Below are 24975 nucleotides of genomic sequence, written 5' to 3' on the forward strand. Positions count from 1 at the left end.
TTTCCCAGGGAACGTTTCGGATGGTGACGGGTCAGAACACCGAGTATAGACATAGCCTCTCTCCTCTCTGCCACCAACTGATGCACATGAGACAAGTGACACAGCAGCCACACCTGCTACGCTTCTAGGGGCAGGGAAACTTAAACAATTTTAAAGCAGTATCCTAGGTGCTGGGGAGATAGCACAGTTGGTCAAGTGTTCGGCACACAGTCATTGACTACAGAAAAAATCCAGGAGAGGTGGCTCTCATACACTTGTAACCCCAGTGCTGGGGGTCAGTCTGCCAGCCTAGCTTAGCTCTAGACCAAGTTCTAGACCGTCTCAAAAATACAAAGTGGTTGGCATCTAGAAAACTCCTACAGCTGGCTGACCTCTGGTCTCAAGCACACATGTTCAGACTCCCCCCTCCTCCTGCTAGCAAATAAAATGGACATCCTAAACCATGGTGGGTAGTAGGAAAAGTTCTTTTTTTTTTTTTTAATATTTGAATTTTTTTTTCTTTTTTTCTTTTCTTCAGCCTTTCCAAATCATGGTATTAGGAAGGTCAGAGGTCAGAAACACTGTTGACAGTGTTTCTGGTGACAGTCTGTCTCACAGCCACTTTTGAGGACTTCACTCAGTGTCTAGTCTCCCAAAGCTGCTCCCTACAGATCAGCCTTCACCACAGGCGGTTCAGCCCAAGACTGACACCTGAGGCGAGGCTGGCCTTGTGCACACCAGGACGCCCGCCCCCCTTCTCACAGTGCAGATCACCCACTACTTCCCACAGGGGATATACATTCTACCGTGAACTGCCCCTTATCCAAGCATTATCGTTTAGTCTAAGAAGAGCAGGGCTATACCCCAACATTTTGTTGGTCTCCCCTCTTTGTATCTATCCTGAGCTAGGTACCTCTTTGTGGTGTCTGACTAAAACTGTCCCCCACAGGCACCTAAGGAGGGGCACTATTAGGAGGTGTGGCCTTGTTGAACTAGATGTGACCTTGCTGGAGGAAGTGGATCACTGTGGGGGTGGACTCTGAGGTCTCAGAAGCACAAGCCAGTTCTCTCCTGCTGCCTGTAGAGCAAGATGTGGAACCCTCAGCTCCTTCTCCAGTATTCTGCCTGCTTGCACGCTGCCATGCTTCTTGCCAAGATGATAACGGACTAAACCTCTGAACCCGTAAGCCAGCCCCAATTAAATGTTTCCTTTTTTTAAGAGTTGCCGTGGTCATCAGCAATGAAACCCTGAGTCAGAAGTTGGTACCCTGGCCTGGGGTATTGCTGTGTTAGGCCTGACCATGTTTCTTGTTGCAGGAATGTGGACTTTGGATTAGAAAAACAGCCAGACTCTTTAAGTGGAGCTTAATGGGCCCTCCTAGTTAGGGGCATGGAAGACCATGGGAACATTTGAGGTTCCTATAATGCATTGCATTATGCTATAGCTATAAGCCTATGGGGGCCAGAGAGTGGCACTATTAGTAGGTGTGGCCTGGCTGGAGGAAGTGTGTCGCTGGGGGTGGGCTTTGAGGTTTCAGATGCTCAAGCCAGGCCCAGTGTCTCTGTCTCTTCTACCTGTGGATCAAGATGTAGAGCTCTCAGCTCCTTCTCCGGCACCGTGTCTGCCTGTGTGCCGCCGCCATGCTTCTCGCCACAACGATAAATGAACTAAACTATTATCTAAACTGTAAACCAGCCTGAATTAAATATTTCCTTATATGAGAGTGTCTGTGGTCACAGTGTCTTTTCACAGCAATAGAAATCAAACTAAGACAGTACACTCTTGGTTAGAAAGGTGTGGCTGTGTATCGCTAAGAAGTTCTCATTTTTGGGGGGAGCCTTAAAGACTAGCATAGCCCAGTCTTTACAGTGGCCAAGTGACTAGAAATCTTGACATAGATCTCAGAACCACTGTCCCAGGGTGGGGGAGGGTGCAGGTCGGGACTTAGCAAGGGAGTCTCAGTGTCATGGAAAAGGCTAGAAACAGGCTTGGATAATAACAAGAACCAACATTTATTGAGCACCTACTGCACGCTCAGCAATCCTCCTGACCACCTTGCGAGGTAGGTGTTATCAGTGCAAATGTGAGGAAACACAATTCGCCCAGAGTTGCAGGGGAAGGTAGCCAGGCTAGAATGCTGACCAGCCAGTGGGAGCACCTTTCCTTTGGGGTAAGAAATAGCTACCAACTCAGAATGGCAGGAAGAAGTGACTTCACACAGCCTGAGTACTAAAGACTTTCTTCTGCTCTCTTGGGCACTCAGAGGGGTGGCTCTCCAGAGAAGGGGCTGCCATCTCTGACCGCATAGTGCTGGAGCCCAGTGGAAGCATGGCAGCCCTCCCTTCAGAAAAGGCTGGCCCATTAGCCTGTGTGGAGGAGTCAACAGTGGGGTGCGAGAGAACCCAGGTTGCCCTGGGGTGCCTGCCCCTCATCTAGTAGCTGCTGGGATGGGAAGAGGCCTAGCTGTGTGGGGAATGCCTGCAAGCAAGGTGGCTGAAGATAGGCGCACTCTGGGCTAGGGCAGGGTCACTCGGGAGGCCTCCCCCAGCCGCCGGGCCAGCTGGCTGGCCTGCTGCACCAGCAGGTCAGTGGGGATGATGGAGAGGTGCAGCATCAGCAGTTCATAGCACCTGACGGGTTCCGAGGGGCGGTTCTTGCTATAGTAGCGCAGAAGCTTCCTGCAGGAGAGAGGGCAGGACTCAGGCAAGGCCAAGGGCTCCCTGGCCACACAGACCTCAAAATGCCCACCCCACAGTTCTCACAGAATGACCTAGGCTGCAACAACACCTATTGCTTTTAGTCTCCAGCTCAACTTAAGGACACAGTCCTTCTTTTGGGTCTCTCTATCCGAGAACAGTGGTGTGTGTGTGTGTGTGTGTGTGTGTGTGTGTGTGTGTGTGTGTGTGTGTGTGTGTGTGTGTGTTCAGTAGGATGAGGCTGTGCCAGCAGCAGGTCAGTGGAGACTTGTGTGTGCTTCTGTGGGATTCCCACCAGCTCTGTCTTATCAAGGTAGCTGCTCACTGTTCGAAAGGCCCATAGCAATTTGAGGCCTTGCCACCAACACCTAAGGCATATGTGGCGCCAGGCCAGTCAGCATCACCTGTAGTAGTCACCTCCCAGTACTCCAATGGGGACTGAGTCATCTGAGAGGACAGGCACCTCAATCATCTGCAGTTTGTAGCCCTGTGGGAGGAAGAAGACAGTCTTAGAAAGGGAGGGAGGGAGCAGTGAATTTGGGTGAAGATGGGCTTGAAGGAGAGCTGGCTGAGCACCTCATGCCTCAGTGTCTATGCCTCTTTTTTCTGGTTTCCTTGGCCAGGAGGGAGAGACAGCTACCTTCTATGTTGAAATATGGTTCAATATGCAGCTTTGACCACACTTGGAAGGTTTTGTTACCAATAGGTGGAGCTGGGCTAGTGAGGAGCTCAGAAAGGCCCAAGGAAGATGATACTAGGGCGTGTGTGTGTGTGGTGTGTGTGTGTGTGCGCGCGTGTGCACCAGGGTCTTGAGAAACAAAGAATTCTCAAAAGATGCCAAGTCTGCTTTGAAAGAAATGGGAATTCTGAGAGAGGCCTAGGTGGTAGAGAGAAGAGGATCAATTAAGCATGTGGACCATACCAGGCCTGAGTCTAGTGCCCACAGATCCTCCTGTCAGAGGCTCAGGTGGCACCACGAGGCCTGCCCATTGGGAGATGGCTCAGCAGTGTAGAGGGACCCTTGTGTGGCCTGAGTGTCACAACCAGTGGCCAAAACTTGGCCTCTGGAACTTCACTGCATGCCACTGCCCCATGGGGCTACTCTAGTCACAAAATCCTTGCCCCTAGAAGCTCTAGCCCTTTGGGGGCACTTGGGAAGCCTAGGAGCTTGAGGATCAGGGCCGCAAACCTTGGTGCCTAGCTCCATCATTTGGGTTTTGTGGACTTAGTCATGGTTTACCTCCAAGACAGTGGTGTGTCCCCATCTGTAACATGGGTCAACAGAACCTGTGCCAAGCATCCCCCAGGCTGTGAGGGACAGATGAAGGCACAGCGCACTCTGTTCAGGTGGAGCTGTTACACCCTCGGTGAGTGCAGAAAAGAGAGCAAGAGCCAGGACAGGAACAGGAACAAGACAAGAGACCCTGAGGGAGGGAGGAGTGCTCTTAGACAAGTAGCAATAACTAGGAAGGGAAGTGTTGAGGAGGAGAGGAAAAAGAGGGGCAGTGTAGGGAGAGACAGTGGGTTCCTTGTGCTGCTGCCCAGGATGGGGGTGGGGGGACCTGAGCCTGCTGGAGGCAACCCTTGCTCAGTCTGGCTAACTGGTTTGAACCTGGGTCTTCCCAGACAATGGAAGTCATGGTGTAGCATTTTTGTACATGTGTGACAGTACTTAAGCAGCAGTACAGCTAGAGATACTATTGGGAGATAACACCTTCTCCGAAAAGGAAGTGCCTCCCATCAGCTCACATCTACGTGGACACTTCTGGACAGTCCTGCACTCCAGTGCTCTGCTTACCTGCCATTCCACCAGGGACAAGAGGAGATGAGACAGACAGATTGAACAGCACAGAAGAAAGGTATCCAAGGGTTTAGAGCAGCGGACAGCTCTCAGGACCGTCCTGCCCAGAGACTGGGCACACCCACCATGTCGTTCTCGAACCACAGGAAGTAGGAGCAGCGGAAGTCCCCTTCCTGGAACAGCAGTGTGGTGCAGCCCTTCTGCAGGTATCTGCGTGCCAGCCGGACCAGAGCCCAGACCTGGGGAGAGGGACACTGCTTAGAGTCGCTCTCATAGCAAAGATCTTTGTAAGGAAAAACATAGCATAGAGCCAACAGGTTCCTAGGGTCCAGGACTTATCAACGGCAGGCCACTGGGCTCAGAGTTGTGGGAGCAAAGCATTACAGGACAGATGCCAAGAAGGGCTCCCTTCCAGCTGCTGTGGGGATAACATACATGTGGAAGTGCTTCATGTAACTTCATGATACACACAACACATGCATTAGTAAACTTCTCAATGAGACCAGAAAACAACCAAGAAGGCTGTGAATAAACCCATTTGCCCGGGTTGGAGAGATGGCACAGTGGTTAAGAGCATGGTCTGCTCTTCCAGAGGTCCTGAGTTCAATTCCCAGCAACCACATGGTGGCTCACAACCATCTATAATGTGATCTGGTGCCCTCTTCTGGCCTGCAGGTAGACATGCAGGCAAAATACTGTATACATAAGAAAATAAATAAATCTTTTAAAAAAAAAAACCTATTTGCCTAAGCCTGCAGGGATGGAAGGAGATGGTGTCGGCTCTATACCAAGTCACTGGGGCACACCTCAATGTGCAGGGAGCCCTGAGCTGTGGTGTCATCTGCTCAGGCCCCTCCCTGGGAATGCTCTGCCTAAAGCAGGTGTTGGCACTTGGGCTACCTAGGAACAGCCTGAGCGAAGTCTTCTCTGCTAGGCTTTGCCCACTCCATGCCAGAAATGACTCAGGTGCCTCAGTGAAGAAGGGATGTGGGCTTTAATTTACACTTGACCACAACATACTATGTAGGTAAGCCTGCGCGAGACACAGGAGGCAGCTACAAGCTCCAGGACTGCAACCTGACAACACAGATACATAACTTTAGTGACAGCTCTCCCGTCTGACGTTGCACTTGGCATTTCTGGAGATCCATAGTGAGGACATCCAGGGATGAAGACTTAGGCATGTGCACAGGTGTGTCCACAAATCTATACTAGGGACAGTCTGAAGACAATCTAAAAGTTCACTCCTCAGCAAAGGGCTTTGTGAATCATGTTACATCTGCATGATGGGCCATCGCGGGGCTGCTAAAGAGGAGGAGGCATATAAAGAGTTAACAGCGGGAAAAGGCTGTACCTGGCACAACGTGAAGTGAGAAGGCTTCACTCAGCCCTGTAAATGCAGAGGGAGCAGCACTGGGGTGAAAGGAACAAACAGCAATGGGCTAGGGTTCCCCACTGTCCCAGAGCGGGATGCAGGTCTGATGTGGTAGGTGAGGAAGATGGCAGCCATGCTGTGCACAGCATTCTCAGGCCCTGCTCTGCCCCAGCTCTGTGAGTTCATCTGTGTTCGGTGACCTACAGTCCTTACATCGATGCTACGTGGTAAATGGTACCATCTCCGTAACATATTTGAACTAAAATGGAACTGAAACGTAACTAAATCACGCCAAGGCCACACAGCCAGCAAGGACAAAGTGGGCTTTCCAGTACTGGCCTTCTACCATTGTTTCACCTATCACGATACACTTTATGCAGACAAAATAAAATTGTAGCATTTTAGAAATGGCAGAGGTTTCCCTTTCCTTCAGAAAGAAAACCACGAGCTGGTCCATGAAGAAGAGTCAGTTAAATTAGAACAGAGAAAGATGCTTTCTTAGCAGAAACCACCCAGTTTTACACTCTGCTGGGTCTGGGTGTAGCTCAGGGGTGGAGTGCCGGCTCAGTACAGGAGTCCTTGGGCTCCATGCCTAGCACGACAAAAATTAGAGAGGTCAAATTCTGATGCCTTAATTGCTTGACCCCAGTGTTCTTTCTAGTTCAGCCAACTCGACAAATCCTTGCTGTGCATCTACTTGCCTGGCTCTAGCACTCTGGGGATGGCAGGCACACTGAGGTACAACAGGAGGGGCTGCAAACATGCTCTAGGCCAATGGGTCTGGAGGATAAGCCGCTGTAGCTAAGGAGCTCATGGTGGCTGTACTTAGGCACACAGGTAATGGTGGACAAGTATGGCAGGGTTGCACTGGAAGTCATTAGCGCCTCAGAGACCAGAATGGCCTGTTTCTCCTGGATTAGGCCTCAGTGTATCCTACCCTGACAAGCAGCAAAGAGCACCCAGGGCCAGAGGGAACAGTTACCTTGGTTTTGACGAAGGCAGCCAGGGGCCCCCTGCCCAACTCGGAAGACATTTTTTCACTGCTGCTGAGGGAAGGAGCTACCATCTGCCCGGTTGTACGGTCCACATAGATGAAGTGAACCAGGCCTGGAAAATCATCCAGGTAGGTGAAGGCTTGAGTTAAGGGTCTTAAAAGCCAGGGCAGAGGGGACAGTGTATGTGTGTGTGTGTGTGTGTGTGGTGATGGTGGTGGGCAGTGGGGACAGTGTGCGTGTGTGCGTGTGTGTGTGTGGGGGGGAGTGATGGTGGTGCGTCTGCTTGTCATGGGGCTCCAGCTCTACAGAGGGGAGGCTTGGAGGACCAGGCTGCTCCTCTACACAAACTTCTGCTTCCACTAAGCCCCCAGCGACCTCATTTTTCCTCAGCACCCCTTCCCCATTCCAGTCTTAAGGTCCTTACCGCCTCATTTAATGTGGGCACTTCTGCACGCTGTGGGAAGGAAGGCGACATGTTCACCTGGTCATTTCAGGAGTGGATTTAAACAATGCGCCTCAAGCTGCTGTGTGAACAGAACCACCCAGCTGACGAATAGCCTGGCTGGCTGCCCACCCTCGCCATGACCTTGTTCTTCTTCCCCTGAGGTTGGAAACATCCTATGTGAGAAAGGACAGATCCCCATGGAAGGGCAGTGGCTTGTAGCTTCCTGCTGATCTGTCTGCTTAGGACCAAAGTCTCATGAGACTGAGCCCAGAAATGTGGAGATTTTAAACAAGAAAAGCTGTGTTGCAGGGCATGGTGGAGCACGCCTATAATCCCAGAACTCTGGGAGGCAGAGGCAGGTGGATCTCTGTGAGTTGGAGGCCAGCCTGGTCTACAAAGCGAGTCTAGGATAGCCAAGCCTGCAGAGAGAAACCCTGTCTCGAAACAAAACAAAACAAAACAAAAAGTTGTGTCAACCTCCCCAGAAACCCAGCATGAAATAAAACTGGTTTCTCTGATGCATGGATTGTTTGTCTTGGAAAGAGGGACGCACATCTATGGCGGGCCTCTCAGTGCCCTTACATGCCACCACACTGGGACCATCCCAGTGGAGGATGGCACAGGGTGTTCTCACAGCAAGAACCCTGGCCCCCCATGGAAAAGGATTACTGCTTCACTGGATGGAAAACATGATGGACGTAAAGGTCCTTGAAGATTTCTATTGTAACTCTGGAGCAGCAGGAATTCTGAAATCTCAGCCATGGGGGCTATTCCTATAGATGGTACGATGTGATACCAGGGCAGGAGAACACATCTAGTCTCCCGGGCCCTGCCACCCTGGAGACCCCAGGCTATCTTGAGTTGGCTGAGCTAGGCAAAGGATATGACACCATGGTGATGTTCCTCTGGCTCTTCACCAACAGGAAGTCCTTCCAGTCCTGAAGTCGTTCCCTGGGGAGGGAGGAAAGCCAGAAGCTAGGCTGCTGTGCACCAGCCCTGCCCACCTCCTACTCCATCACCCCTCACATGCGCCACCCTTACTTACTTCATGAGCTTCTGGGCTTGGTCTTGCAGGTGCTGGGGCAGGTGTGGGCCTCCCCTGCTGGGTGCAGTGGCCAGGAAGCTGAGCCGGTAGATGGCACATAGCTGCCGCTTCAGCTTTCCACAGGCCTGGAGCAGCCTGGGCAGTGACACCGAGGAGAAGACACACAGAGCCCATGGTCACACACTCTCACTGCAGTAGGAGGTAGCTGCCTGGCTTCCCCAGCTGTGTTCCTTACCATACCATCCTGCTAACATGTGGTGACTTGCCTTAGGTGGCACTTGCTCAGTGCTGTACCTGGGTACATCCCAGGCCTACATGCCTGGTGCTAGGTCCCTCATGTCCCTGATCTTTACTCCCCCTCCCCCCACCCTCCCACTCCCAGCGCCCTGGGTCTCCCTCTCTGTCATTTGAGATTCCTTGGGCTTTCCTCCCTCAAGGCCTGGGGTGACTCTGCAGCAACTCCCTCTCATCAACTCCCCTTCACCCGAGGTATGGATACTCACTCCCAGGATGATCCTGGTTCACTTCTAGAAAAGGCCTTGCTCTTAAACTCCAGCCAGGTGCTCTGTAAAGAAGGAGGGCAGCAGGTCTGTTCTGGGCCATGCTCTGAAGGGTGGTCCGGGGGTGGGGGGAGGGGACACTCCAGGCACACCTGCCTTCCTACAGCCACATCTGGCCTTCCTGGTAATCACTTAGCAGGGCATGATGTAAAGCAGAAGTTTCTGTGGGCCAAGTAAAGGTCATGTGGCCTGGATGGGCACAGACATGCACTCCAATGCCATCAGAGGGACCAAGTGAGTCCCTCACAGGGCCACAACAAGCTAGGGGACCGTCAGGGGTGGAGGGAAATGGGGTAGCCTGAAGGGGATCCTGGCTGACTCTCCTTAAAGTGAGGAGTCAGCATTCTAACAGGTGTGCCCCATGATGCCCAGGGCACCCTAGGACACCGTGCTGCCTGCTCACAAGCCAGGGCTCCGGTTACTTGCTCTGCCTCCCCGTAAGCCATCGGCCCCTTTCAGACTAACACACATTCTGCCTCTAATGAATACCAGCTCCTCAAACATGCTCAGGTAGAGCCAGCTACAGCAGGTGCCTCAAGCTACGTCAGTCAGCCCTTCTGCTCTAGAACCCCCTAGGACTGTGACGGGTGCCTGTGACGGCCCCGTCACTGAGGTCCCCATACTGCTCAGTGCTGGGTCTCAGTCTCCACTCAGCTCTACTCTCCAAGAGCCCAGCAGGGAGAACGTCCCGAGATGGGCGAGTACTGGCTCCACTGCCTATTGGCTGGCTACTCTTGGCTACACCATGGCTATCTAAGCAAGCCTGCTTCCTATGTAAAGCACTGGAATTACAATTTGAGTTCTGCCAAATTCCTATAAAAACAGTTCTGAATATGCTAAGAGCAGCTATTTGTTTTATCATTTCATGAGAACAATTAGAGCCACAGACTGGGGCAACCATGGGCAGCAGCCAGAGCTGTGTGCCCCTCACCTACTGGGGATGCACAGGGTCCACTGCCACTTCCTCCTCTGCTTCTCTGAAGTGAGTGCATGGGGCACGGGGTCCTACCTGAATCTCCTGTCCAACTCGATTCTTGATAAACTTGTCCATCTTCTGGCGCAGGTCTCCAACAAAGGGCTGAGACCGCAGGGCGCTTCCAGCCTCCTGACCCTCCTTCAGCTTTTTCTCCAGTTGGGAGAAGCCATCCAGCAGTTGGTACAGCACCAGGGCCAGTGGCGTGCTGGGACTCTGCCGGGAAGAGCGGACGGATGCCAGGTGGAACGGGGCAATTGGTGGGAGGCAATGCAAGCCCGGCGAGGGTGGGCCAGTGGCCCTGTACCTTGGTCAGCAGCACCATGTTGATGCCGGGCCACAGGGGAAGGCAGTACATGGTGTGGGGCACTAAGGGACAGTAGCTTTCTTTTATGTTGGCATCCAGGAAGATCCTTCTGGGGCTGGGAAGTTCTGGGGTGTGTGGGGCCAGCCCCTGGAGGGTGTCCTCAGCCACCTGTGGAGGAGGCAGATCTGTCAGTCTGGTGGGGAGCGGAGGAAGCAAGGTCCAGGCTCATCTACAACTTGAAGCCATCCGCCACGGCTTCCACTCCCTGCCCAGCTTGTAAGTCACAAGGAGCAAAACTGCTTAGCTCCCCTGACACCTGAGGCCTCTGTGCTCCTGAAGCTGCCCTAACAGCTCCCATTCTCTGCTGTCTGCCTCTCAGCTTCTGCTGGGCTATTCCGTCCAGTCAGAACTGGATACCAGGATGGGCAGTAGGAGGGGGTGTGAGAGCTGGGTGGGTGATCAGGGGACACTGGAAGAGACTCAGGCAGGTGGGAAGCTCGGCCTTCAAGTACAAGGAGGCCCTTTAACATGTTTGACATTCCAGTCACCCTCAGAGCATGCCAACGGCCCTCCACACTGGGGAAACTGAGGCATAAAATGGCCATATGAACAGGACTCCAGCCTGGGGCAGGGGCATGCATGCATAAGAAATATTTTAGTGGGGAAAATTAGGGAAGTAAGGAAAGCATTAGAGATACCACAGAAAATTCTCCACTCTAGTTACATACAATAAAAAGTGGGGAGGCATTTGTTGATTGTTCTGGGACTTGCTGAATAAACAGTAACATGTGCATGGATGGACTCTCAAAACAGCCTCATAAGCTGTAATGCTGAAGGCCTCTATGTAGACAGGAGAACGTGTTAGTAAAAGGGACCATGACGGATAGTTCACTCCAAGTGTGAAAAAGAAAATGTACACAGTATGCACATGTTCATGCAGTATAATGTGTGTGTGTGTGTGTGTGTGTGTGTGTGTGTGTATGTGTACGGTGTGTGTGTGTGTAGGAAGTGCCTAAAACATATTTTGTCTTCAAGGATGGCACTTTTGTCATTTCTCAAATCTAAGAAATATATTTAAACCTTAATTTTTAATATTAAAACTGACCTTGGGCTTTCATTTCCAAGACCTTGGGGGAGGTCACTTTCGCTGCTCTCCCTAGCCCCGCTTCCATGCTGGAGAGCCTGAGGAAGGCAGTGGTGCAGTTGTGGCCTGAGGAGGGTATACGGGGAGACTCACCTGAAGAACATCTGTGGTCGGGGTACCACCATCCAGCCAGGTAAAGCTACCTGCCACAAGTGAGAACAGACAAGAGTGTAAATGACCCACAGCCCCACATGCCCCCCGCCCCGCAACTCCTGCAGCTTTGGGGGTCTAGATCACTGAAAGCTCAAGCCATTTAGTCACAGCACTGGGCATGGCAAGGTCACTTGCCTGTGGCCATCCCGTCAGAGCTGCCCAGTGCCAGATGAGCTCTGCATTCTCAGGGTTAAAGCAGCTGGGACAGGAGCTTTATGCTGAGAACTGGGCCCTAGACTGGCATCTGGTTGTGGGGTGGGCACACTCCTCAGACCGTCCTTCCCCGCCCCTCTTCATGTTTATCTCTATTCAGGATCCCCTGCCTAGTTATTCACACAGCAAGCTTGCTGAGCCCCTACTGTGTGCTGGGAACTGAGCTTGCTTTCCTCCCTAGCTCACCAGGCTACTGAAGCCACAATGTATTTGAAATATTACATGTTTGTAATATTATCCTTTCTTGCACTTCATTGCAAATAACTGTCATTTATAACCACCCCCCTCTCTGGGTGGCTAGGTTTGTATGCCTCAGACCGGTGCATAATGCTCTGGCATGTAAGAACTCCCAGTTTACAAATGACTTGCACTGCAGTCATCCATTTGTAAATCAGGTGCTTGAAACCTGGGAACACACTTGCTCCATTTGTAAGCTGGGAGTTCCGTACATTCCAGACCATTATGCACAGCTCCGAGGAATTCAAATCTAGCTACGCAGAGAGAGGAGGGTGCAGGGGAGGGTCGGGATGGACGGGGAAAGGACTGTAAAGCGGTGTGTGTCCTAGAGGCCGGCCGAGGCCATGCAAAGCCTTTGATCATGACTTGGATCATGGGATATTTAGAGATACTGAAGGAGGGTAAGACCCCTCCCCCAAGAAAATAACCCAAACATATGGGTCGGTCTGTAATCTCAGGGTCTTTCAGGTACCTGCTGCCCACTCCAGACCTAACTAAGGTTCCTAAGAACACCTAACTCAGTATGTTCAACTTGAGCCATACGTGAAAATCACTTGGAGTCCTTAGGAGGAAAGCCCTGTGGTCCCACCACAGCTTAGCCTAATGACGTCACAATCTCTGAACAAGCTTGGCTTGGGTGGTCTGTGACAATCCTCAGAGGAGTCCAGCTGCAGGTGGTGCCAGCTCAATGCACACCACAGGTTCCCTTCACCCCAGGTCTGAGGACTGACTTAGCTGTGCAGAATGTAGCCAGGGCTGGGAGCCGCTGATCTCACAGCAAACCGTATCTTTTATCTCAGCATGGGAGGCAGAGGCAAGTGGATCACTGTGAGTTCAAGGCCAGCTAGGCTACAAAGCAAGTCCAGGACAGCCAGGACTGTTACACAGAGAAACCCTGCCTTGGAAAAAAAAAATCCCTAATGTGTTCCTTCTGCAAAGCCAGCCTTTTGTCAGGCGGTTGAGCCACAGCCCCCCCCCCCCTCCTTTTTATCTTACAATCTTGGTTCTTTCCTGTTGATAACTGATGACAGCCTGTGTTTTGGCTTGTCTCCTCCTCTAAGCAATGCTGTGTATTCAAATGGCAATTTGAACATTAATAGTGTTAACAGTGAGTTTTTGCCACTTACACACAGATCTTGGAAAAACAGGTAAGGTTTTTAAGAAAAACCCACTGTAACTGAGTATTTACTCTCTAAAATGTGCTTGAAGTCAAATGGGCTATTGCTTAATTTTGCTTACTAACTTAAATACTAATTGTAATGAATATAGAGGATGCAGAGAGATGCACACACGCAGCTGTAAGCGAAGCGCGCAGAGTCCAGGGATCATTTGCACGATCCTAGCGGGGTCTGAATTCAAGCTGGGGCTGCTGGGGAGGGCATGTTCTAGCAGTATTGAGTTCCAGCAGTCTGAGCGGCTGTGCTCAGCCCCTCACAAGGAACAAGGACACAGCGGCCCCCAAGACATATTCTCTAGGCTGCAGACTGGCTTCTTCCCCCCACGACACCCCCCCCCCCCCACTCCACGGGTTTCACCTGAACTCCGCTCGCCTGGGGAAGGAGCAGGGGTGAAGTACTCCTCAGGGAGGGAGATGCTGTCTGTGTCCTGGACAAGAAGACATCATATTAGATGAGGGCCACAGGCCCGGGAGCCTTGTCCACCAGTTTCAGCTAGGCCTGCTCTCTCAGGGATGGATGAAAGGGCCTGACCTGGACTGAGGCAAGATGGGGCTGCCCTGTTTTCTCCCAGGACTCAGCACATACCGTCTCTGCAGAACTCCTGGTGGGACCTGAGGTGTTCTGGCTCCTAGCCTGCTGGACTGGGATGTTTTGGCTGCTTAGGGGTCTCCTCTGGGGGAAAGGCTGGGAGAAGGCCAGGAAGATACAGACGGTGAGGTTGATCTGGCTGCCCCCACAGCCCCGCCTCCCAGTTCTTTACAGACGCCCTCTTCTCACAACCCCTGCACTGTGAACTGGCCTGCAGTCATGACCTTCTGGCTGTCCCAGGTACTCCAAGCCTGGAAATTCTGACACGCTGGTATCTGAACCAGTACAACCTGGTACCACTAACAACATGATAATATGGCAAGACTGGTACTATGCCAGGCACTGTTAAGCTCTACGCGATCTGTCTCCAGCTCTTAACATCCCTGCCTAAGTGTGCCACCATATCCCCAGTGTCCCCACCACACTGACAAGGGACTCCATGCTCTGAGATGGCAAGCACGTGTGTGCTCAGCTCACACAGCTAACTGGAAGATTCAAGGTTCAAGCCACGGCCACCTCCCCAGATCTGCACAACCCTCTACACCATCCATTCTAGAATTATCCTTCCATCCTAGAGTAGTAGAATAAATGTGCCCACTTCTCCCTGTGCTGCCGAGACCTGAGGGCTGTCACTGTCGTCATCGTCCTCCTCTGCGGTGCCTCGGGTGAGCGGGAAGTCCTGAACCAGAAGGATGAGAGCCAGGAGATCTGCAGGGCGCAGGGTGCTTGCCCCATGGCTGCAGAGACAGGGCAGGGCAGCCTGTGAACACGCGGCTTAAATCTTGCTGGAGAAATTCAAGGTTTAAAGAAGACGAGCCTACCAATTTTTAAAATCAAGCTGTAAATAAAACAACTGGGATGGCCCCGGGGCCAGCAATAGACTCCAAGTGTTGGTTAGAACCAGCTAAAGAGAAGGCTGCAGGTTCAGACCCGAGCCTGGGAGGGCTTCATTGCACACACAGTCTGGAAGGGTCTGGGCTCACCTGGAGTAGAAAGCCAGGAGCTTGCAGTGCACAAGCAGGAAGGCGTGCAGAGCCTCCTCACCACCCCGCTCAGGGCTGGAGTTGACAGCCTGAACCACGTGGCGCTCTAGCGTCTCGATGCTCAGTTCACAGAGCTGTGGGTGAATCAGCCGCTCCACTGCCTAGCCAAGGATTGGTAGTAAAGGAAGGCACGTCAGCACGTCCGTAGTCAGCATGTCAGCACGTCAGCACGTCAGCATGTCAGCACATCAGCACATGCTGGACGGAGGGTCCGTTCCCTTAGCCCGAGGGAGTTAACACTAGGTGCCAGGTATGGGGAAGTTGGGAGCCAAGCCTGTCTGGGTCCAGGCTCCAACAATACATAGGAAACATGCAAAGTCAACTGTAGTATGTGCCAAGCAGGACCATACAAAAGACACAAACATACGAAACAGCAATGGCTGAGAGCTACTGAAATAGTGTTCAAAGAAATGTCCCTGAGAAGACGAGATTTAAACTGATATCTAAGGGACCAGAGAGCCTGACAGGCAGAGCAGGAAACAGCAAAAGACAGTGAACAGAAAGGCATGATATATACTGAGAACTGAAGTAGAAGGCGAGTCCTATTTCAGGACCGACAAGATGGCTCAGTAGATAAACCTGTCTGTTGCCTGATAACCCAAGTCTGGCCTCTGGGAGCCACACGGTGGAAAGAGAGAAGTGACACCTACTAGCTGTCCTCTGGCCTCCACTGGTGTGCAACGGCACCCGTGCATCTGCCCACACCCACACATCTACATCTGTGCGCACACAATAAACAAACATAAAAACGTGGAAAAAATTTCACAAAATATTGCTGACGTAATTTAAACAACGTAGTATAAAGGCATTACTAATCAGACCAGTTGTGTCACTATCAAAGCTTGGGTACATTACACACTTGGCAGTGCTGAGTCTGGACCAGCTGCATCTCAGATGCAGAGACCATGGATGGCCCATGTCACCACTGAGAGGCCTGTTAGGAAGATGGCTCAGGATAGACAATGACAGAGCCTCCAGGGCCTGGTGGGCTTAGGGAGGGGTTCACATTGCATCTTAACTGCACTAGGCCTTGTCCATCTTTTGTGCCACCGTGGATTTGGATGGAGAAGGTAACAGGGCCCAGACCACTCTGCTGTGTGTTTAGAATGTACTTCTGGGTCTGGCCATGGTGATTTCTTGGCAGAGCAACAGAGTGGGGCTGTGAGAACGAATGCTTCCAGATCCATTCCCAGCTCACGAACTCTCTTCAGCTGTGTCTCACTTGCTGTTCAACCTACCTCGAGTTATTTCACCAGTCAGCTAGCTGTCACCCCTACACTACCTGCGAGAGTTCTCTTTAAGACTTGTCTGGCCATTTTGGAGCCTTTCATTCTTTCTATGTGTGGTGCTACTTTAAGAGTTTTATTTTGTACTTTTTTATCTAGCAATTCTAACTCCTTGGTATTCAAGTCTGTTGCTAATTGATTGCCTGATGTCCTGACTCTCACTATGGCACCTTATCTTCTTGTATATATGACTATCTTCAACTATGAGCACATTATACAGACACACACATAAACACAGACACACACACACACACACACACACACACACACATACAAAGGCAGACACATGGACACAGACAGACAGACACACACACACAAACACAGACATACACACAGACACATAAACACATACACATACAAAGGCAGACACACGGACACAGACAGACAGACAGATGAAAAGACAGACAGACACACACCACACACACACACACACACACACACACCCTCTAATTCAGTGGTTTTCAAAGAATGATGAGGCCGCACAGTATCACTGGGTACTTGTTAGAGCTGACACTCTACAGCGCCTGTTCTGGCTTCCCTGAACAAGCATCTGTGTGGGTGAGGACCACCCTGCACTTAGTGAGCCCACCCGCTCACTCTGACAAACTCTGAGAATGAAACCCACAGAGGGACCCTGGGTTTGTCCTCAAGGGGCAGCGGGGACGACTGGCCAAGGCCACCTGCCTCACCTGCTGTTCCTGCCTTCGGCTTTCCACTCTAGTCTAAGGTCACTGTAGTTATTTTTCTGGGGGGAGTGAGGTTCCAGAGGCCACTTTCAGAGGTTCTGTGATTCACAGTCAGCCCAGAGACTGCCCTGAAACTCTCACCCAAAATCTAGTTGCTCACCATGGACGGCACACCAGAGGACCTAGCCTGCTGGCTGGGCAGAAAAAATAGTGGGACAATTGGGATAATTTCAAGGTCTACACATCCTCTTACCCATTATGGTCAAAACATAGTCTCTCAGCTGGACACTTCCAGAACCTGACACCCCAGAGCCCTACATCCCTGGGCCCCTGACACCCCTGGGGCCCCGACACCCCTGGGGCCGAGTCACCTCCACAGCAAAGCTCTGCTCCTGTTCCCGTAGGTGGCTGTAGGTCCCCAGCAGCCTCTGAAAGTGCTTCCATACCCGGGCACGCTGTTCCAGGTCAGGGGGACGAAGCCTGGAGAGGAGCCAGGGAGAGCAGGGGTCAGTGGGAAAGCTGGTCAGGTCGGGCCCCATCCAAGAACTCTGTGCCAGGTCAGCATCAGACACCTAAGTGGACAGGCCAGCAATGCGCACAGAGGCTTTGAGAATGCAGCCTGAGTAGGGAGGCAGGCCTCAGGCCCCAGAGGAAATGACTTCATTCCCTGGGCTCCTTCTCATAAGGATATAAGGCCGCCTAGGGGTTGGAGTGTAGCTCAGTGGTAGAGTACTTGCTTAGCAGGGTTAAGGCCATGAATTTGATCTCAACATTGAAAGCAAAGCAAAACAAAACAAAATGGAAAAAAAAAAAAGGAAGGCCAACCATCCAGAAGGAGGCAAGAAGGCATCTGCATTTCCTGGCTTCTCACTCACCATGGGGCTTATAAGCAGACAACCTGGCCTAGAACCAGGGTTCAACTAAGGGGTGCTAGCGAACACTGCCACTGTGGCTATGTTCCAGGCACCTATGGCTATAGCTATAGCCTGTGTCATCAACACCACAGCCACCAGGGCTAAAGTGACCACATGCTGGTGAATCAGCAATCCTGCTCTGAATCTTTGTGTCCACACCCCAACCCACCCACCCTTCTCCATGGCCCTTCCTTGCTCCACACTATGAAATACGACGTCATCTCAGCCACTGAGGCTCTTAGCGTAGACCCAGTATGTTGCAAGGCTGCTGCGGGGACATGATATCTTTCTATAGGGAGCTTAAGCAGCTTCTTTGGGAAGTCAGCAGGGATGAGCAAGAGCCCCTGGTAATGACAGAGCACTGATGCAGGGAAGCCCAGGCTGGGATGGGTAGCTGCTGCTAACCAGCTGGGTGGCGCTGGCAAGGTCTGCATTCTCTGTGCAGTTTCCCCATGTGCAAAATGAAGTCAGAGCAGATGGTCTTCTGAGCTCTGCTTTTATGGCCGGACTCAGCAAAGGACACTGATGGGGCCAGTGACTTACTCCTTCCGGATGAGCTGGCTGTCCACAGTCACCAGCCCGAAGTGCACCTCGAACAGGTACTTGAGCACGCACAGCTTCCTCCGGAGGTCCCCCTCGCTCTCACTGCGGTCTCCATTGATGGCGATGAACAGGCACTCTCCAAACTGTAAGCAGATGCGCCGTGTCAGTTGGTCATCTGGGGACAACCTTTGCCTTCCAAGCCTCAGGGAATAAGTAAGTAAAGGGAGAATGAGGCCCAGGGGACTCTAATGAAGCTGCAGCTTCTACCTTCCAAAGAGCTCTCTCTCTCTCTATATATATATATAGTAAAAGGAGGAATCTGGGCTCCCAAGGACTGGACAGAAGTGGACTGTGGGGGCAGCGAAGGCTACAGGGCCATATACTTACCAGGTGCAGGACATACAGGTGGTTGCCGTTTTCTGTTGAGAAGCAGGTGTACGTGTCTGAGAGTTTCTCCAGCATCGTCATGGAGGAGATGATGACTGGGGCCAGAAGGGTGCTGAGCTGGTCTTCCAGCGCAGGGAGCTGTGAGAGAGGGAAAACAGAGCCCTGCCTACCCTGCAGAGACGCCCGGCCCTTTGACACTGATACACTGTCTACAAACAAGGTGGGACACATTTGCAGCTTGGACATGCTGCCAGGGGCAAAGGAACAAGCAAGAGACCCAGTAGTGTTAGACCTGCCTGAGGGGTCACTACAGACCTGATGGGGAAGGTAGGAAGAAAGGGTGCTCCAGACCTTGTGTGGTGCCTAGGAGGGTGGGCTCAGCGCAGTGACTGTGTGGTTCAGGGTCCAAATTCAGAAGGAAATATTCGAGTGGGTGTGTCGGAGCGCAGCCCACAGGCAGCGTGCCCCTGAAGAGAAGCTACAACTACAGCCCGACACAAAGCCATGAACAGGTAGTTTGGGTGAATTTTCCCCCCTTTTTTCCTTTTGTAACTCAATTCCATGGTTTTCAAGCATGAACTATGCAGGTATTGTCTTGTTATAGTGTCAGAGGGTTGGATGAGCCTGCAAGGAACTGAGCCATATTTCTCTATAGGATGTGTGGAGCATTTAGTTGAGAACTCAGTGACTGTGAGGAAGTCTCCTGCACATAGCAAAGTCTGTGCCACTTGTAGACATGGAGGCTCGAGGGAATTTATCCCGAGAAAATGAGAATGCACGCGCAGCATGTTCACAACAATGTACAAGTTCAAACAACTGGAAAAAACAGTAATGTCCAATCCTAGGGAAACAGGTAAGTAAGTAGTATATCTAAACTGTAGTTTCAGGGTTAGCTCAGGACAGCCAGGGCTACAAAGAGAAGCCCTGTCTTGAAAAACCAGGAGGAGGAGGAGGAGGAGGAGGAGGAGAAGGAGACGACGACAAGAAGGAGGAGGAGGAAGGAGGGGGAGGAAGAGGAGGAGGGGGAGGAGGGAGGGGGAGGAAGAAGAGGAGGAGGGAGGGGGAGGAGGAGGGAGGGAAGGAGGAAGAAGAGGAAGATGATATTTGAGTGATCAACTTTAGTTTTGATTTGGGTTTAGGGCAAAATTATCAAAAGCTCAAGAAAGCATAGTAAGCAACTTCCATGTTGTGTTAGTGCTGAGGTGAAGGTGGTGGTCTCAGCATTGATAACTAATTATAAGATCAGAATATCAACCAGCCCAGAAATCTTGAAGATGCTCTATGTCCAAAGTTTAGTTTTTTTAAAGGGTTATTTTAATTTAAGCTCTGTGTGTGCACGCATGCGCACACACACACATGCACAAGTGTGCGTGCCTGTGTGCACACTCACGCCAGTACATATGCAGGTGTCTGCAGATGTTAGAGAGGACACAGACTCCCTGGAGTGGAATGTCAAGTGGACTGGAGCTGCCCACTGTGGGCGCTGGGAACTGAACTGAGATCTCTGACCACCGAGCCATCTCTCCGGCCCAGATTTTATTCTTTTGTAAAAACAAACAAGCACACCTATGCCACTAGTGTTTAGTGTTGCTTTCCTCTTTTCATTGGTAAATTTATATGTATCCAAATGAATTGTTGAAAAAATTTTTTAAAATGATTTACTGTCAGTAAGCATCTGATTCCACATTGACTTTGCACCTATAGGCCCCAGGCCATGTAAAAGTTTCTGTGGTAAAAGAGGTTGCTGTGGGAAAGATTATGAAGTCCTTAGCTGAGTGATGACAAACCTATATAGCTACTTAAAATAGTACTGTCTCAGTGACACAGGAAATTCCTCTGACACAGTGTATATGTTAAAAGGATGAGAATGCTCTATATTTTAAAATGCATAGAAAAAAAAAAAACCCAAAGTACTAAAAAGCACAAAGAAACCCAACACCAATCAAAATATTATTTCTGGATAAAGGATACATGAGTGATCTCTCCCACCCTCATGTCTCTCTCACCTGTTTCTGTACTTTCTCTGTCCCCTAACAAGCATGTGTTTGCTTGAACACATTCTTCTCCATCCTCCCCACTGCTCCTCCGTCCTTCCCTCATACTCTTTTTCATCCTCTCTACTGCTCCTCCTCCCTTCTCGAATACTCTTCTCCATCATCTCCACTGCTCCCTCTTCCCTTCACCAAACTCATCATCCCCACTGCTCCTCCTCCGTTCCCTCATACTCTTCTCCATCCTCCCCACTGCTCCTCCTCCGTTCCCTCATACTCTTCTCCATCCTCCCCACTGCTCCTCCTCCCTTCCCCAGCAGCAGAAGGGAGCAGCAGATATGAGAGCATGGGCAACACTGGAAGAAGCTGAGCAAAGACTCCCTTTCCACCCTCAATGCTGGAAAGAAGAGAAGGGAGGAAACAACTGAGCCTACTGATTTCAGGCCACTCAAATTCAACTCGGGGAAGCTGGCTTCTCATCAGGACGAGTGCTGAAATGCACAAAGAACTAAAGAATCCCTCATCTTGGAAACAGAACTAAGAGGCTGGCAGGTGGCAATGAGCAGTGATACAGAGCAAGACCAGGCAGTTTCACTCTCAACCTTCTCACCGCGCAGGAAGCCAGGTCTAGGTCCCACCCTGAGGTCTGGGACGTAGCCTCTTTGCCGGCACCCTCAGGCCACCCACCCAAGTCACTCAGTGCTGTCTGCTGGTGGAGATTGGCCTGAGTCTTGGGGGTTTGACATACAGTTCATGGCTCATGATGCCTCCCTGGACCCTGCACTCCCTGAGTGCTCTGTACTCCCAGAGGCCAGCAAATCTCAGGCTCTCAGTATTTGTTAAACAATGATCCTCTAACATAAGAGCAAATGCTTGTGATTTCTTCAGATTCTATTGTTTCCTTTAACTGTCATGTATTATATTGAAAGTCATTTTTTAAAAAGTGTAGGAAGTCACCCCACAAGTATTATCTTTTTCTATTGAGAATCTTATTGTAACCAAACATTTTCAATATAGAGAGAGCATAAAGAAATGTTCTTATATATTACTTGGTAAAATTATAAATTGCTGAAATGTTTTGAACAGCTTTTTACTCATTTTTTTTATTTCTACAAATAATCATCAAAAATTGGTTGAAGGTATAAAATTAAAGCACAAACCAATATTCCCCACAGTGATAGCTAACACATCTATGTGTGTGCATATGTCTATATATGTATATAAATATCTATCTCTAATTAGAAAAAGAGTTCAATGAAGATACACTAATTCATATATTGAAATATAACGGTACCATTAAGAATTAGGCTTTTGGGTTCATTTAACAGAAGTTGGAAATGATTTGATATAATTAAGTGAAGAAAAAAATCAAGATATAAAACTGTGCATGTGGTACAATCCCCACTGTGTGTAAGGTAAAGACCCAAAGTGTGTATGCGCTAATAGCTCCAGGTGGTGGAATTATGAGTTTTTTTTTTTAAACTATGCTATATTCTCAGAGTCCCTACAATAGCCCCATTATTTATAAAGCAGAAATCAAGGACAGTATGCATACAAACAGAACTCAAGGACTTCGTTCCTTTACATTAGCTATTTAGGAACTGAAAACAGAGGACTTTGTTCCTGTTTCAGGTTTCAATTAGGCAAAAGAAATGAAATATTCCTTATAAATTCTTAAAGATTAGATGTGTTGACTTTTAAAAACGAAAGAGCCAGAGAGATGGGCCTGATTTTTAGTTTAGAAAATCACCCGAATGTCCACGATCTCCTTCTGAACTCTTGTTCTCTCTTAATAACAGACAAGGGCACCAGTGTGCTGATGGTGAGGGGGGTGTGGCCGGGGGGGGGGGGGAGTAAGCCGAGCCAGCCACCAGCCCTGGCTCTGGGGAGTGGCTAGATAGTCAGGAAATGCAGGAATGTTCAATCATTGCCTCTCTAATAAAAAAGTTTAACCGGAAACTAACGCTGGAAAAACGCCAGGTCTGGGTTCTACCCTGAGGTCCACCAGAGGACTCTGGTGAGGTGCTGAATAGGAATTCTATCAGAGGCTGTGGCAACCACCATGGCAACCACTGCCGAGCAATGGCAAACAAGCTGCATGTCCATATACAGAACAGCCTCCGGCTACACTTGACATTCAAGTCCAAAAAGGGTCATTAGGGTTAATATGAAATCCAAAGCCAAATCTGGCCTAGGGGGTGTGTGCCCATAATCCCAGTACTTGGGAGGTAGAGGCGGGAGGATTACAAGTTACCTACTGAGATCTTGTCTGAACAGCACTAGGGCCTGGAGGTGACTCAGCAGATAAAGATGCTTACAGCCAGGCCTGAAAACCTGAATTCGATCCCCAAAAATAGTAGGGGGAAAAAAAAAAAGATTGACTCTCCCAAGGTGTCCTCTGACCACCATACATGGGCTATGGCATGCACACAAATACATAAAAATGAAACAATAATAAAAACAACAAAACTCCCACGCCAAAATAAACCCAAACTATTCAAATTCCGGAAGAAGATAAGAGGAACCTTCTCTACAAGTTTAGGTTAGGCAAAGATTTCTTAGATATGTCATCAAAAGCGTCATCCTTAGTTGCAAAAATGGAAAATCGTGCTACCAGAACTAAACATGTCCGCTCTTTGAAGGCACTCTTAAGAGCATGCGCAGACAAGTCTGTGAGAAAATATTTGCCAAAGAGATCTAATAAAAGACATGTCCAAGCTATACAAGAAACTCTGAAAATTCAATAAGGACGACTTGAGAGAACTGATCAAATATGGGAAACGACACGGCAAAGGAGCACAGGAGAAGCCGCCAGAGTAATTTACTCAACAAAGGATGAAAAATAAAATACGAGATTTTAGCCGACATCTATTAAACTGGCTAAAATTAAATAGAATGACTGGAGAGGACCTGCAAAGCAGCTGGAGAGGATGTGAAATGGTAGATACCTCTTCTGTGCAAAGCTAGGGCATTTCTTTTAAGTATAGGGACTAGAGAGATGAAATGGGTCAGCAATTAAGAGCATTTGGTGTTCTAGCAAGTTTCTTACATAGCTTGGAGATGTCTTAGATCTCTTCTCCTCCCAGACTTGTATGCACATGTTCTATTGCCAGTACCCACATGACAACGCATCATCATGTACAACTCCAATTTTAGGTGATCTGATGCCCCCTTCTGGCCTCAGTGAGCACTGCATGCACATGATGGGCAGATACACTATAAGATATGAGGTGAACCTGTAGGCCCCACCCTCCCAAGGACTGGGTAACTTCCTGGAATGCTGGGAGTTGTAGTTCTTGGAAAATAACAACGCCACAAGGGAAAATATGGCCCGGTACGGGTTTCTCTTTATAAGCTCCTGCAGCATGTTTCTTGGGGCCACTCAGCTGGGAATTCCACGGAGTAGTCCTGACCAAAGCCCATCCTAATCAGTATTTAATTAAAGCTTGTTTCAAAATTGGAAATGGTTTTTCTCTTGCAAATCTAAGGATTAACAACCCATGAAGGCAAACCCTCCACAGAGTCCAAACCCATACAAACATGTACACTCACAGCCAATGTATCTATGGTAATCAAAACATGAAACAAGCTAAACATCCACCTAAAGGAAAATGAAGAAACAAATGGTGGCCTGCAGATATGGTGGAACGCTGCACCGAGAAAGGACTGACACCTGATGGGTGCTAAGAGGGATGAAGACACAATAAAGAAGCACGTTGAGTGAAACGAGCCAGCCCAAACCAATCACAACACGAAATGAACCCCTCCACTCCCCCACCCCCCCATCCCACCCCCGCCACATGTCTGATTCTTCTACACAGGGACAGCAAACAGTTCGTTGATTCTTAGGGAGTAGAGGAAGTAAAAGAGGGGTTACAGCTTTTGGGGTGGCAGACAGTTGACTGTGACTGAATCACAGATATAGACACATCAGATGGTATACTTTAAAGACAATGGTTAATCTCATATAGCTTAATAGAGCTGTTAAAAATTAATGCCTTATGCATATGCCAAGTCTCCCTGTTGTGAGGCTTAAATGTACTCCCTTTCACCCTCATTGGCCCAGACAGCTCTGGTGAGGTGTGAAATCACAGTACTCAGAACATCAAAAGGCTGCCTCTGCTGGCCACAGGGCACAGGCCCTGGTTGAGCCCCCTGCCCCCCTTGACCACGCAGGGGCCTCCCCCTAACCAAGAGTAGGAATGGCCCTCCTGGCCTCGGGTGGCTTTGTGGTTCATCTACCAATCCCTCCTGAAACAGCGCACTCTGCACTTACCTCCTCTTCTTCATTCCCTGACTGCCTGAACTTCAGGCGGAGGGTCTTCTCAAACTCCTCATCTGTCCAGTAGAAGAGGACCTCTGCACCCTCCGTGGCCACCAGCACACACTTCATCTTTCAGGGAAAAGCAACCGCAAAGGTGAGTTCAGCCTGAGT

The 24975-nt window shown here is 50.1% G+C and overlaps 1 protein-coding gene and 1 non-coding gene across 2 annotated transcripts; both read right to left on the minus strand.

Annotated features, from left to right (window-relative positions):
* On the minus strand, positions 1-135 carry LOC127190229 (small nucleolar RNA SNORA17). Its single transcript, XR_007830730.1, has one exon. It is a non-coding gene; the product is annotated as a small nucleolar RNA SNORA17 (small nucleolar RNA).
* Positions 136-2394: 2259 nt separating this feature from the next.
* On the minus strand, positions 2395-24975 carry Hps1 (HPS1 biogenesis of lysosomal organelles complex 3 subunit 1). Its single transcript, XM_051146589.1, has 19 exons — positions 24817-24975; positions 18550-18687; positions 18163-18305; positions 17077-17185; positions 14674-14834; positions 14289-14427; positions 14226-14228; positions 13688-13774; positions 13460-13529; positions 11415-11464; positions 10178-10345; positions 9907-10086; positions 8841-8902; positions 8338-8472; positions 8178-8243; positions 6835-6979; positions 4603-4716; positions 3081-3163; positions 2395-2658 (listed from the first exon to the last, which is right to left on the minus strand). Exons 1-19 carry the CDS (start codon positions 24931-24933, stop codon positions 2496-2498), a joined length of 2133 nt encoding a protein of 710 aa, XP_051002546.1. The 5' UTR covers positions 24934-24975; the 3' UTR covers positions 2395-2495.

This window comes from Acomys russatus, chromosome 5, assembly GCF_903995435.1.
Source record: "Acomys russatus chromosome 5, mAcoRus1.1, whole genome shotgun sequence".
Classification (NCBI taxonomy): domain Eukaryota; kingdom Metazoa; phylum Chordata; class Mammalia; order Rodentia; family Muridae; genus Acomys; species Acomys russatus.

Excerpts from the sequence above, each read along its gene's own strand:
- Hps1 (XM_051146589.1), bottom strand. The coding sequence starts at position 24,933 with ATGAAGTGTGTGCTGGTGGCCACGGAGGGTGCAGAGGTCCTCTTCTAC. Across the intron at positions 10,087-10,177 it reads ACATGGTGCTGCTGACCAAG|AGTCCCAGCACGCCACTGGC; the intron begins GTACAGGGCCAC and ends TCTTCCCGGCAG. Across the intron at positions 2,659-3,080 it reads CTGGGAGGTGACTACTACAG|GAAGCTTCTGCGCTACTATA; the intron begins GTGATGCTGACT and ends TCTCTCCTGCAG.